Source organism: Micropterus dolomieu, linkage group LG23 (assembly GCF_021292245.1).
Source record: "Micropterus dolomieu isolate WLL.071019.BEF.003 ecotype Adirondacks linkage group LG23, ASM2129224v1, whole genome shotgun sequence".
Taxonomy (NCBI): Eukaryota; Metazoa; Chordata; class Actinopteri; order Centrarchiformes; family Centrarchidae; genus Micropterus; species Micropterus dolomieu.
In genome coordinates, this window is record NC_060172.1 from 10,187,921 (window position 1) to 10,200,456 (window position 12,536).

At 39.9% G+C, this 12,536-nt stretch overlaps 1 protein-coding gene across 3 annotated transcripts in view; it reads left to right on the forward strand.

Moving 5' to 3' along the window:
• The first annotated feature begins 1,529 nt into the window (after positions 1-1,529).
• Positions 1,530-12,536, forward strand: part of LOC123963335 (glycerophosphodiester phosphodiesterase domain-containing protein 5-like) — a 20,588-nt gene continuing 9,581 nt past the window's right edge. The window contains exons 1-12 of one of the 3 annotated variants that reach the window (XM_046040125.1): positions 1,530-1,696; positions 2,451-2,757; positions 2,950-3,154; positions 3,417-3,520; positions 5,578-5,671; positions 7,573-7,632; positions 7,993-8,091; positions 8,176-8,269; positions 8,916-9,061; positions 9,839-9,921; positions 10,861-11,011; positions 11,223-11,447. In XM_046040125.1, the coding sequence (XP_045896081.1) occupies positions 2,981-3,154; positions 3,417-3,520; positions 5,578-5,671; positions 7,573-7,632; positions 7,993-8,091; positions 8,176-8,269; positions 8,916-9,061; positions 9,839-9,921; positions 10,861-11,011; positions 11,223-11,447 (1,230 nt within the window). In that variant the 5' untranslated portion in view covers positions 1,530-1,696; positions 2,451-2,757; positions 2,950-2,980. The remainder of the gene's footprint in view (positions 1,697-2,450; positions 2,758-2,949; positions 3,155-3,416; positions 3,521-5,577; positions 5,672-7,572; positions 7,633-7,992; positions 8,092-8,175; positions 8,270-8,915; positions 9,062-9,838; positions 9,922-10,860; positions 11,012-11,222; positions 11,448-12,536) is intronic. The other 2 variants (XM_046040126.1, XM_046040127.1) reach the window with 2 other exon arrangements.

Here is a 12,536-nt window from a genome sequence, read left to right on the forward strand (position 1 = left end):
GGTGCCAAGTCCTGCTGGAAAATGAAGTCAGCATCTCCATAAAGCTCGTCTGCTGAAGGAAGCATAAAGTGCTCTAAAATGTCCTGGTAGACGGCTGCACTGACTCTGGACTTAATAAAGCACAGTGGACCAACACCAGCAGATGACATGGCTCCCCAAACCAACACAGACTGTGGAAACTTCACACTGGACTTCAAGCATCTAGGATTGTGTGCCTCTCCATTCTTCCTCCAGACTCTGGGACCTTGGTTTCCAATTGAGATGCAAAATTTGCTCTCATCAGAAAAGAGGACTTTGGACCACTGAGAAACAGACCAGTTTTTTTTTCTTTAGCCCAGGTAAGACACTTCTGACGTTGTTTGTTGTTCAGGAGCGGCTTGACAAGAGGAATACGACATTTGAAGCCCATGTCCAGGACCCGTCTGTGTGTGGTGGCTCTTGATGCAGTAACTCCTTGTGAAGCTCCCCCACACATTTCAATGCCCTTTACCTGACAATCCTCAGGCTACGGTCATCCCTGCTGCTTGTGCACCTTTTTCTTCCACACTTTTCCCTTCCACTTAACTTTCTATTAATGTGCCTTGATACAGCACTTTGAGAACATCCAACTTCTTTTGCAATTACCTTTTGAGGCTTTCCCTCCTTGTGGAGGGTGTCAATGATGGTTTTCTGCACAACTGTCATCAGGTCAGCACCCATGATTGTGAATTCCACTGAACCAGACTGAGAGACCAATTAAAGGCTCAGGAACCCTTTGCAGGTGTTTTGGATTAATTAACTTTTTAAGAATTAAGAACTTTTTCACAATATTCTAATTTTCTGAGATTTTGAATTTGGGGATTTCATAAGCTGTAAGCCATAATCATCGAAATTATATCAAATAAAGGCTTGAAATATCTCACTTTGCATGTAATGAGTCTATAATAGTTTCACCTTTTAAGTTGATTTACTTAAATAAATGAACTTTTAATTTTTCGAGTTTCACCTGTATTTCTTTTTAAAAGGCAAGTGAAAGGTTGAGATTCGGCATTATAGGTTGCTGCTCATTGTCATCAGTGTGTTTCGTGACCTGTCTGTGTTCAATCCTACAAACCGAATTTCCATGATGATAAAGTGGAAGTTGAAAATGTTCACCTGGACTCACCTGATGTAACTGTGTTTGCGTCACTGTGGCAACAGGTGGCAGTTGGTGATCCAGAAGGTAAATGGGGCATCGACAAAGAACATGTAACTCTAGACAGAACATACAACCTATTCATTTCCGTGAGAATTTTCAAAATAAGACCATTTTGTTGCATTTAGGTTTCCCCAATGAAACGTTGCATTTATTTGGCATGGGCCTATTGAATCATAGTTGTAGTAAACATTAATAATAAGCCTATTATTAAATTTCACGACACTCATGTCTATCTATGCTTTTCCATAACTTTTAAATAAATATTAGTGTATAGAAAATCTGTATTTTGGTGCGGGTGTGTGTGTGTGTGTGTGTGTGGGTTATATTTTTTATTTATTTTTTTTTGTTGAAGCAAAACATTTTGCTTCCGGTACTCGTGTAAGTAACATTGGTTAGCTTGACACCTCATCCTCCGTGGCTACCTGCATCTACATCGGGTAACAGAGGAAGAACTGCGCACTGCGGCGTCTTCTCTGCTCTTCCTCAGGAGGCAGAACCGACCTGGAGGCTTACCTGGAGGTAGGATAATTAAGACTACATGTAATTATTAGAATAATATGCGGTCACATCAGAGATACGGAACCTGCTTTGTGGCATCGATGTGGTCTGGGTGATGACCCGCTGCAGAAGTCCCGTTGTTTCTTATGTGTAAAGTGTAGCACCAGACTGAATTAGAAAAATCTATCAGTTTGGGGTTATTATGCTCACTTGCCAAGGTGGATCGCTGAACATATATGATTAACTGTTTCCATGAATGATCAGGCTACATACAATAATTCGGCCCACATACAACACACATATGAAGGTGTAAACAAGAACTGCACATTCTTATTTTAATAAGACAAAACGTTTGACAGTCATATGTATGTGGCATTTACCAGCATAACGGCCGGGTGTTTTTCTTAAAGTCTGTTCTGTTGATGCCGATAAGCAAAGCAACGTTGAACTGTTAGATTATCAAATAGACTGGCAAATTTTTTTATTAAATCTAAGAGCACCTTCATTGCAAATAGTGACACAACTGACAGCTTTATTTTTGTCAGACGGTAAACAGTCCTGTTATACATTGTGTCATGTCTTTTAATGTGTTATTACAAAATGTTTTTTCTGTGACAACAGAAGTACAAACTCCAATAGGTTACAGATGCTAGAAACTGTCCATTATGATTAATGCTTTAAACTGTCTGCATATACTTTATTTCAGTATACTATGTATGGGGGGGAAAACATTTGTAACTGCATCATAATAAAAGTGTATCTTTAATCCACACAGAAGTCTATCACTGAAGGATGATAGCTGAACTGTCCTTTGATCTCCAGCAAAGATAATGACCTGAAACACACCCGAGTTGCACAAGAGCTGTAAGCTGACGGTGTGGACAAATCTGAAACGGTACCTTCCTGGGAATTGCAACAGAACAGCCAGGGGGATAATTCTAGTGATATCCTGCATAAAAGAACAAAAACAAACTGTAGTCTACAATAACAGAGTTTTGACTTGGTTAACCCCAAATTTCCTGCTGAGACTTGGTAACTGAAGCTGGTTTTTGTAAGGAATACAAGAGCCAACGATAATGTAGGTATGTAATTTTTGTAGTCATGTTTCAAGTCTGCACAGAAATATATGAAGCTGCCATAATTCAAGCAAATAAACTTATTTATAACTTTTATTCTCTATTAAAGTATCGTAATGTTACAAAATGTCTATGTAGGACTCATGTGTATCGTGTGTGTGTGTGTGTGTGTGTGTGTGTGTGTGTGTGTGAGAGCAGGATGGAAGGTGTGTTAAAGTGCATGTGATCCATGGCGTCCACAATGTCCCAGCTGCAGTTTGGCCGGCTGCATGGTCTTCATGCTAAACTGCTGCGGCGCCATGAGCACCAGCCTTTGGTGTCGTGTCTGGCTGGTCTGTACGGCTGCCAGTGGAGACGCTACGAGAGGAGCTGCACTCAGCCGGGAGACTGCTGCTGCAACAAGGTCAGACGACCACCAACACAAGAAGTGCACTGGTCCAGTTGTTGTCCTCTTTCGTCTCTTTATATGGGGCTGTTTGGTTACATTTTAGTGCAAAATAAAAAAATCAAACTGTTTACAGGATGTAAGCCCTTTGAGATGCATAATCTGGGTTTGGGGGGGGGGGAGAGAGATCAGGATCATTCTTTTATCTTCCATGGAAACAGGGTAATACAAAAATACTACTAATACATTAAAGTTCATGTTTTGTTTCTGCTGCCGACAGTTGGAAGGTGTCAGCTTTGCTCTGCTTGTGGCAGCTTTCTGCTTAACGCTGGTGTTTCTCTACTTCTGGGGACAAGCAAAGAACGACTACAATGACTTTGACTGGTGGGTTGAGTAATACTTCTAGAAGTTTATAGTTCAGACATAAGAGCACCTGCAGCCTAGTTTGCATAATCACTGCACACACAAACATAGGTGTAGCCATGGCTGCTGTAGATTACCCATTAATCCTTTCATATGCAACACGGATGTAGAAGCCCCAAACTGAGATAATTATGGTCTTAAAACTAGATTTTGACACAAGGACACCGTTTAAAATCAGGTAATAAAGCAGGCCCCACCTTAAGGCCTCATCATAGTTTAGGGGTATTTATTCCTGAACACACTTTCAAATTAACTAGTTAACACACAGTAAATCTGGAGCTCTTGGTGGGGCCATTGCTTGTTTGTCCCTGCTACAGCCATAAAGAAGTTCTGCAATGTACCTTTAAAAAGAAATCCGATAGTAGGAGTCGTTTTTTTTTATTTTTGTTTTATTGAACATGGACAGGTTTACAGGTCGTGACAGATCTTAGCAAATGAGATTACAATACACAATACAGGTACAGTAACATACAATGCAAATCAGGAATGCACAGACACACAAATGTGTGTGTGCTATAGAGCATCTATTTTCCTCAAAGCCAACCCACAAAGAACTGCTTCCATTGTTTGCAGACAATCAGTTCCTAAATGTGTGGTAAATGGACTCCAGACTGTATGAAACTGAAAACTCTCAAATAAAAGCTAAGTATCCACTGTGCAGTACTAGGGGGTTCAACTGACACCCACATTAGTAAAATACATCTCCCAGCACAGAGGAGCAGTTTTTTAAGAAGTGGTAACTGGTTAGAAGAAGGATTTGGAAGATTATCTATACCAAGAATGCAAAATGAGGGAGAAATGCTTGACCTAGGCCACTGATTTCTTTAAGTACATATTCCCAAAATTTGTGAAAGTGTACACTTTCTAATAAACAGCAAAAGTATGTGCCGCCTTTAATCTTGAACTTATTGCAAAACTTTGATGGCCCGAGTTCATTCTGTTCTGCTTCACAGGGGTGAAATGTAGCCTGTGATTTATCCTAAATTGTAGTTCATGGGCCTGAAGGAGTCTTTTGTTTAATGACATCAACGCCAGATGGGCCTTGGCATCATGGGGGGATCTGAAGTGACTTACAGTAAAGTAACAACTAACTAAAACTCAATAGAAGCAAACCAATAATGAGCAGCAGTCATGTGATACATTAGATATTATTGATCACTTGCTGGTGACTGTGTAGTAAGGCTGGGAACGAGGAAAAAAATATTGTTCACAATACAGCAATGAAATGCAGTATATCAGTATATCATTTGCAGTATACTAACAGCTGAAACACCAAAATTTTGGAGGATTGTCTTACTGGATCAGATCACTTGTATTGAACGAGTTCATTCTAGTTAGCATCTGAGGTGGTTTAACCGAGGAAGGACCTGGCTGATGTGCTGTCCTGATGATAAAAAAATCTAAATTGGTGTCGTAGAATCAGCGATATATTCCTCTTTTCCTCTAAGGCCATAGCAATAATGCATGATGAGCTCTCTTAATCTACAAAAATATAGTTGTCTACCATGTAAAAATAATGAATAAACTCATCTGCTGTTTTTTCATTTGTTCAGCAACTTCTATAAATAATTTGGGGGACATTTTCTGCCTTAATAAGATGGCGATAATGGAGAGATACGATGGGACTCTGGCGTCCCTGCTTCAAAACTTTCAAGTCAGTTTAACACTGTTTCACCGTAAGCTTTTAGCAGTGTTGTTGCCATGTTTACCTGCAAGATTAGATACCTTATGCACCCAACAGTGATGCTACAATGTTAGCATGGAGCCTGCTGTCACTCAAATATGAGATTGTTAGCATTGAGATGACAGGGATGATTTTGTTGTCGATGTTCTCTTTATTAAACAAGTTGTGATGACCAGTGAAACGTCTCTTTAAAACTCACTACTTTAATTTGAAACTTGAGCGCTGTTTGTGTTTCTGCACATACTGGATTTCAGACTGTATATCGACTTGGTTTATTATTGCATCCTGGTTTCAGTCACTAACAGTCTTTCTGTTTTTACTCTCGAGTGTGCAGGTTTAACTTTGGCAACATGGGCTTCTGGTTTCCTTGGTCTGTGGTGCTGCTGGTCATCGCCGCATGCTTCTTCACCTACATCACTGTACTCATGGTGAGGCACAAACAACACTGAGGGTTTAACTGTTGTTTTGTCGGTATCATCCAGTTTGATCGATTTCATATTACTGAACTGTCTACAGTAATACTTCTATGAAACGTAAATACTCACATTTAAAGACAGCTGATATCTGAAGGAGCTCTTCACTCCAACTCAACTGTACATTACTGATTAACATGTTGCATCTCGTCTGTTTAATTTGTACGCAAACAGAAATTAAAACAAACACAATTTGTGGTTTTATGGAGGGTTACGAACTCAACTACACAGTTGCCAGTTTATTAAACTATAACTATAAAAACTAAACTATAAAATCTGATGCAACTCTTCCATAAATTTTACCTTTTTATAAAGTTTTTGTTGACATTGTTGAAAATGTGTAAATTCATTTATGTTTAATATTTATTTTGTACTGCAGTACAACTTAAATCGTACAGTATAACGATAGGTGTTTCTAACTTTTATGTCCTCTCTATTTACATAAACGAGGGGGGGGCAGAAAAAACTTATGATGCAGTCCAGTACAACTCACTATCACTAACTTTAGGACTAAAACACTAACATCTATGGACGGGGTCAACAAAACCTGAACATTATAGGCATCATAAAAGTCGACTTTATGGCAGAACAGTTGTGTTGGGTTACATTAGATTGTACAGGTGTATCTAATAAAGTAGGCACTGAGTGTTTTTATTTAACAGTTGTGACAGTGACATTCAAGAGTCTTAATATATTATCTGATCATCATGAGGCTACAAGTCCATCAGAGAAGACACTGCGCAGAAGTACAAAATGGCAACAACGGTACAGAGTGATAACACGATTGGCTCCCAGTATATTTTTAGAATTGATTTTTAAGATTTTACTGATTACATTTAAGGCTTTACATGGTCTTGGTCTATTGCTGACCTACTAGTACCCTACACACCAGCTCATAACTTGATCCTCAGCTTAGGGGCTTGTTTGAGACCTGGTTGATATTGAGAGGGGACAGAGCCTTTGCAGTTATTGCACCGAGGCTCTGGAACAATGTACTTGAGGAAATTGGGTCAGCTGAATCGGTGAACTCTTTTAAATCCCTTGTTAAAACACATTTTTATCGAAGAGCATTCCCTGATTTTACAGTATAATTTGACATGACTTAGTTTTTTAAAATGTTTCACCTGCTTTTATGTTTTTACTGCTCCATGTTAAGCACTTTGTAATGGCGGTTTTAAAGTTGCTCTATAAATAAAGATGATTATTATTAACACCATGTAGTGCCAGAAGAAGATCCCTTCTTGGTCCACGGTATTTATCCCTTCACTGTCCCTAAGGGGTCTATCACCTACCCCCTACAAGTGTATTCTCTACTGGCCTAAATATGTGTAACCATCTCCTTGAGCTCTAAAGCTTAACTAAGTCATGTTGGAATTAGGAGATCACATGTAATATATTTTAAGAGGAGACAGTCAGCTGGTAAACATCTAAGACTGAAGAACGGCACCATATCTCTTGTCCGGATCTACCCAGCTGTCGTCGTGCACGCATGGAGGAGAAGCCAGTATGATCTATCATAAACAGAGCTCATTCTGTTTGTTTGCAAGTGAACCCGAGTGTGAGATGTGTATGACCTATACTTATTGCCATTTACCAACCTAGGTCCTCTTAGGAATATTCCTTCAAAATGCTAAGCTAATAGCCTCTCGCCTCTAATAACTCAATACTTGCACATAGACTGAGAAGTGGTATGCCCTCATCTTAACTCCCCAGATGTAGAACCATTCCTTTAAACAAGATACAGGCCTGCAGCATCTCTTGATGTGCTGCACTGTAAAGGTCTATTATGACTGTGTACAGTTTATCACAGCATCAACTATCAGATCAGAAGTGTTTGATTTTTCTCCTTTGTGCAGCTGTTGGCTGTGTGTTTGATGTCAGAGGGCCAGAAGCTTTATTTACACTGGAGTCACAAGGTAACCCCTCTCTGCCTCTCTGCATTTTTCAGTTTTGTGTCTTTAAGAGATTACAGCCGCTTTTTTATGCAAACACCAAATTATGTGTCGTGTAGATACTTACTGTGCTAAAACCTAAAGCTGGTATAAAAAGTATATAAATGTTAGTGACACTTCAGCAGTATTTTGTCTCCATATAAAAGTAATCTTTATCTCAATGAGTTTTTTTTTTTTTTTAACAAATAAAGCTTATATAAGTGCTAAATGACCACAGTTAAAAAGAAAAGACTAGCAGAAGATGCAAACTAACCTACAAAATGTTGTTAATGATGTGAATAGTGTGTGAATGGATGACATGTCTGGTTTTTGTCTCATTGTCAGATTGGGATCCTGGTGAGCCTGACTTTCTCCATCGTAGCCACTGCCGTCTTGTCAGATCTGTGGAGTAAAGAGTGGAAGACGTTGCTACTTTCCTTCCAGGTGACTCTCCTCCCATCAGCCCTCATTTGTTCTCTGTCTGGTTTCCACTCCTGATGCCAGGTTTTGTTTTGTATCCTGACGCAGGTAACGGCTCCTTATTTACATTTGGGTGGAGTCGTACTCATGACAGCGCTGGCATGGCCGGTAGCTTTGCATTTCTTTCGCATGAACAGCAGAGGTGAGGTGTTTGTCATGCATTTGATTTGCATAAATGTTGTGAAAATGATGAGTCAATAAACAACAAACAATACACTCCAGACTACAAAAATGTTGGATCTTAAAAAAATAATATTTCGACATTTCAGAAATGGATATATTCGCTTTGTTACAGAGTCAGATGAGAATAATGACACCACTCTCACATGTCTGTTAATATACAGTTAGCAGCTGGTTAGCATAGCGTAGCATAAAGACAGTACACAGGGAGAAACAGCAAGTCTGGCTCTGTCCACCCAGCAGGTCACTACGTAACACATCGTATTTTGTTTTTGTGTAAAAATCACTGTTTTATGGGGATTTATTATGGACTATTTCTTGGCCATGTTCAGCAGTAAATTATATATACACTATATTATATATTTCCCCAAATACTGAACTCTTCCGTAAGAATTTAAAACATTTATGAACCTGTTTCACTTTTTTTATTTTTTTTTTTATTTTCTGCTTTGAGAAAAATCCTGGAGAGCATCATCCCACCACTTGAAGATGGAAATTTGAGTCAGTGTTGGTGTGACGCTGCACAACAGCGCCTTCACTACTGAATATTGATATTCGTAAATGTCTTCAGATGCTTTTAATCAAACCTCTTACTCTTTGTGTTTCAGTAAGGCAGGTCCTGATCATAGGGGTGTACATGACCCTCCTGTCCACCCTCTACTTGGTACCCCTCGGTTTGTATTCTCCTTGTATCAAAGAGAAGGGGACCTTGGGCCCCGCACCGGCTCTCATCAGCCACAGAGGTGCTCCCATGGTGAGTTTGGTCAGATTGTTACGCTGCACTGGTCCCCAGATCCAGTCCAGTGTGAGACTCCAGTCTGCAGACCTGGATCAGGAACATAAAGAAAATGGAAACTGCTAACTTTTTCTTTTCTAGAAACTGAATAAAAAAAACAACATTTTTTTAAAATCATCCATCTGATGATTATTCAGATTGGATGGACGTTTGATTGATGTTCAGATTTAGTCTAAAAGAAAATGCCATTCACAACTTCACAGAACCACAGTGACGAGTTTTACTTTAATGCGAACAAAACCCAACATATTCTCTTAAGAAGCTGAAGTCAGAGAATACTGGATATTTTTCGATTAATATTAAAATAGTTGCGGTTTCATTTTCTGTCTACACGTCATTACTCAACAAATCCCTTTTTTTTTTAATTTTTATTATCTTTTTTGTTGTTTTCTCATTATTTTGAAAATTATCTTTTTACAAAATGACCTGCCACAGTAGTAAAATCATTTGACTAAAAGTTTCCAGATCTAGTTAAGATTTACTCTGGACTATGGATACATGACAAGTAAATATTGTGTGGGTTACCGTGATTCCGTCTGGTGTTTGTATACCAGCTCATATCCTTCCTGTCCCAGTAGTTTGGAGGCCAGCAATAAAATGTTTACATTCCGAAGTGCAAGAGCAACATGCATATTTCCTCCTACTTGTACTGACTACAAGCTGTAAGTTGCTGCTCCCACTGAATAATGATGTCCTGATAGACCTGATTAACGTTGCGTGTAACTCCATTTGCAGCTTGCTCCAGAAAACACAATGATGTCGTTTGAGAAGGCCGTGGAAGCAGGAAGTGAAGGTCTGGAGACTGATGTCACCATCAGGTCAGTCAGCAGCTGACTGCGAAGGCTTTATTGGCCTTCTAGTAAAAATCACATGTTGTCAATGATGCTATACTAAACTGGTTGTCTAGACTCTCTGACCAGCAGTGAATCAAATTCAACATTTTCACTGGATTGTTTATAATAAAAATGTTTAATAAAAAAAACTGCACATATTTAAGATGAATGCAAATTCATGTTACTAGCTTTGTGTTACAGTGACAGTGTTATCATGCTGATGTTATGTTCCACATTGTATGAGAATGTTAACATGCTAACATTTGATAATTAGCTGAGGGGAATGTTATTCTTGCAAAATTTTACCTGATGTTGGTGCTATAAGGGAAAAGTCAGGTGATCACAAAAGTTAACTACACTACATGCTGAGGGAAGATGAATGTACTAGGAAGTAGGGATGATTTAGAAAAAATATCAAATTGTGATTATTTTGACTGATATTGTGATGATTTGCGATATTAGAGGGAATTATTTTTACGTACTTATTAAATCAATTTCATTAATGATTATGGTGTGATCTTTGTGGCGATCTGTACCTAACAAAGATGGTTCTTAAGTCTGTAGAATATATTGTGTAGGCCTGGACATCTTTGCAGCACAACAATATTTAATTTTAAAAGGTACTTTGACACACACTTCTCCCGCGATTTCGATTAGCCATACTACAAAGTGTCATGGCAATTCACCTAGACATTTCACTGAATGCCAAAAATGTTGACCTCGTGGTGGCACTAGAGGAAAAGTCAGGGTGTCATGTCATGGTTATCCATCCAATTGTTTTTGAGATATTTCAGTCCTGACTAATCAACCGTCATGCCTTTCTAAACTGAGCCTTGGTTTAGATATTATTGATATTTAGATCTATCTGACATATTAGCCACACTAGTGTTGCTACACAATGCTTTTGTCATGTAATGGTTGTAGCTATGATGGGGTTCCCTTCCTGATGCATGACCATTCCCTGCGACGGACCACCAACATCCACCAGGTTTTCCCCAACCGGACTGACACCCCAGCTGCCATGTTCACCTGGGCAGATCTGGAGAACCTGAACGCCGGAGCCTGGTTCCTGTCTGTGAGTCACATACAGTTAGTTTAGGGAGAGGTACAAAATTTACTATAGTACTTAATGCACTGTTTATTTTGTCTGCTCCGCCATGGTGGTTTTCTCACACTCCACAAATGACATCCCAACAGCAGTTCTACAAAATCAGCTGGCACTTGAACATATTGGGCAGCATGTTATGTCACATAATTAATTAGGTATTGATGGTTGTCCCTTCCAGCACAATCCTTTCGGTACAGCCGGCTCTCTGGGAGCAGAGGACAGACTACGGGCAGAAAAACAGTCCATCTGCAGCCTGCAGGCCTTCCTCCAGCTGGCAGCTCAGAAAGACAAACTGGTGATCTTTGACCTCTACCGTCCACCCAGAGGACACCCTTACAGAGATACCTGGATCCATCGCACGCTGGAGGTCGTCCAGAACGAGTCGTCCATCCACTCCTCGAAGGTGAGGCTTTGGTTTTGGTTGGGTAGAATTTTTATTCAGGAAAGAGGTCAACTAATCAGAACTAAACTCAGGTTACGATAACTAAATTAAACTGAGCTCCAGCAGCAGAAGAACAACTTAAGATAAACATTTACATTTACTCATTTGGCAGACGCTTTTTATCCAAAGCGACTTACATTTGAGGAACAACATACAAACATCAACAGAGCATCAAATACAGATCTACAACTGACAATACATACTAGTAAGAGCAGTAATAAGTACTAGTAAGAGCTCATAGTACATATTGCATCAATGAGGTAAATACCTAGGGAAGGAAGTAAGAGTTAACAAAGTGCAATCAAAACAAAAAAAGTGCAATCAATACAAGATCATTGTAGGGGATAGAAGAAGAGCACAGGACGTGCATGTTAGAGGTTAGGAGTTAGAGGTGTTATAAGAGGAAGTGTTCTGGGAAGAGATGAGCTTCTTGAAGTTAGAAAGGGACGCCACTGCTCTGATGGCGTGTGGTAGCTCGTTCCACCATCGTGGTGTCACAGATGAGAATAGCCGGGACTGGGATCGCTTTGTGTGAAGGGATGGCAGAGCCAGGCGGCATTCGTTGGAGGAGCAGAGCAGCCAAGAAGGAACGTAAGTTTGTATTATGGAGTTTGGGTAGATGGGTGCAGACCCAGTAGTCACTCTGTATGGAAGCATTAATGACTTGAATTTGATTCTGGAGGCCACGGGGAGCCAGTGGAGGTCATTGAGTAATGGAGTGACATGAGTCTTTTTGGGCTGATCAAAAACCAGACGTGCTGCTGCATTCTGAACCATTTGTAAGGGTTTCACTGCACAAGCTGGAAGACCTACTAGGAGGGCATTGCAATAGTCGAGGCGAGAGATAACCATGGCCTGTACCAGAAGCTGGGTGGCGTACTGAGTGAGGTAGGGCCTGATTTTCCTTATGTTGTATAGAGAAAAGCGGCACGACCGAGAGACAGCAGCAACATGGTCTGAAAAGGACAGCTGGTCATCAATCATGACACCCAAGTTTCTCACCACCTTGGTTGGAGTGATGGTTGAGGAGTCAATTTGTAGTGTGATGTT